This window comes from Echinops telfairi, unplaced genomic scaffold (assembly GCF_000313985.2).
Source record: "Echinops telfairi isolate 266 unplaced genomic scaffold, ASM31398v2 ScPeMD7_655;HRSCAF=1070, whole genome shotgun sequence".
Taxonomy (NCBI): Eukaryota; Metazoa; Chordata; class Mammalia; order Afrosoricida; family Tenrecidae; genus Echinops; species Echinops telfairi.
Window position 1 is genome coordinate 12,108,986 of NW_022104553.1, and position 991 is coordinate 12,109,976.

The following is a 991-nucleotide window of genomic DNA, read 5'->3' on the forward strand; positions in this document are numbered from 1 at the left end:
CCTTCCTCTGGACCCGAAGCTTGCTTTTCTTGGGTGGGACGTCCCCGCCGGGCTCCGGGGCGGTCTCCATGGAGCCCCCGGACTGGTTCGGCACGTGCAGACCCTTCAGCCGCGCCCCGCCGGCCGGGAACCCCGGAAGTCCTCTGCCCTCAGCCAGCGCGCGCGGGGCCGGCCTGACGCCCATCGGCGCCATCTTTAGTGAGGGCGGCCGAGCCGGGCCAGGAAGCCCGCCGGGCCCGAGCCCTAAGGTCACCGTGGGAAAGCCCGAACCGAGGAGGTCTTCGCCTCCCGGCTCCTCTCGTGCTCCTTACAACCGTCTCAGTCCCGTCCTGTTAGCGGGACGCCGTTCGTTCAGCGGGGACCACATTTCCCGGCATGCCTCAGACGGCAACTTCCGGAGGCGGCTCTTTCCCAGCATTCCGTGTCCACTTCCGGGGTTAGAAGTCCTGCCCGGGGAGCGTGAGTAGGGCAGGCTGGCGGTTGAGCGGGGGTGCGCTGGGGCCTCGTTTCGGCCTCCCCGGCGGGCTGTCCGGGCATCTTCCAGCCTGAGCCCCAGCGCCCCTCTCCCACCCCTCGCAGGCGCTGGTCCCCGCCATGGCTGAGCTGATCCAAAAGAAGCTGCAGGGGGAAGTGGAGAAATATCAGCAGCTGCAGAAGGGTAAGGGGCCTCACCCCCACTGCATCACGGACCCCCCCCCCCGACGGGGTGCCCCGTTGTCCCCTGGCTGGGATTTGGTACTGCTGACCACCGCGCTACCAGGCCCGGGGAGCGCGCTGGTCCCCGCCATGGCTGAGCTGATCCAAAAGAAGCTGCAGGGGGAAGTGGAGAAATATCAGCAGCTGCAGAAGGACCTGAGTAAGTCCATGTCCGGGTCTTACTCAGTGGGTCCCCTCACTGAGATTTCAGCAGCAGCGGTGGCACACCCTGGAGGTGAAAGTGAGCGGACAGAGAGGAAGATGGCCCCTGAGGAGATCCTGCCACATGACACCA

The 991-nt window shown here is 66.7% G+C and overlaps 2 protein-coding genes across 2 annotated transcripts in view; one reads left to right on the forward strand and one right to left on the reverse strand.

Annotated features, from left to right (window-relative positions):
• Positions 1-112, reverse strand: part of WDR46 (WD repeat domain 46) — a 9,165-nt gene extending 9,053 nt beyond the window's left edge. The window contains exon 1 of the mRNA XM_045292810.1: positions 2-112. Within this exon, the coding sequence (XP_045148745.1) occupies positions 2-70 (69 nt within the window). The 5' untranslated portion in view covers positions 71-112. The remainder of the gene's footprint in view (position 1) is intronic.
• A 427-nt stretch (positions 113-539) lies between these two features.
• Positions 540-991, forward strand: part of PFDN6 (prefoldin subunit 6) — a 1,387-nt gene continuing 935 nt past the window's right edge. The window contains exons 1-2 of the mRNA XM_004718035.3: positions 540-585; positions 778-872. Of these exons, the coding sequence (XP_004718092.3) occupies positions 787-872 (86 nt within the window). The 5' untranslated portion in view covers positions 540-585; positions 778-786. The remainder of the gene's footprint in view (positions 586-777; positions 873-991) is intronic.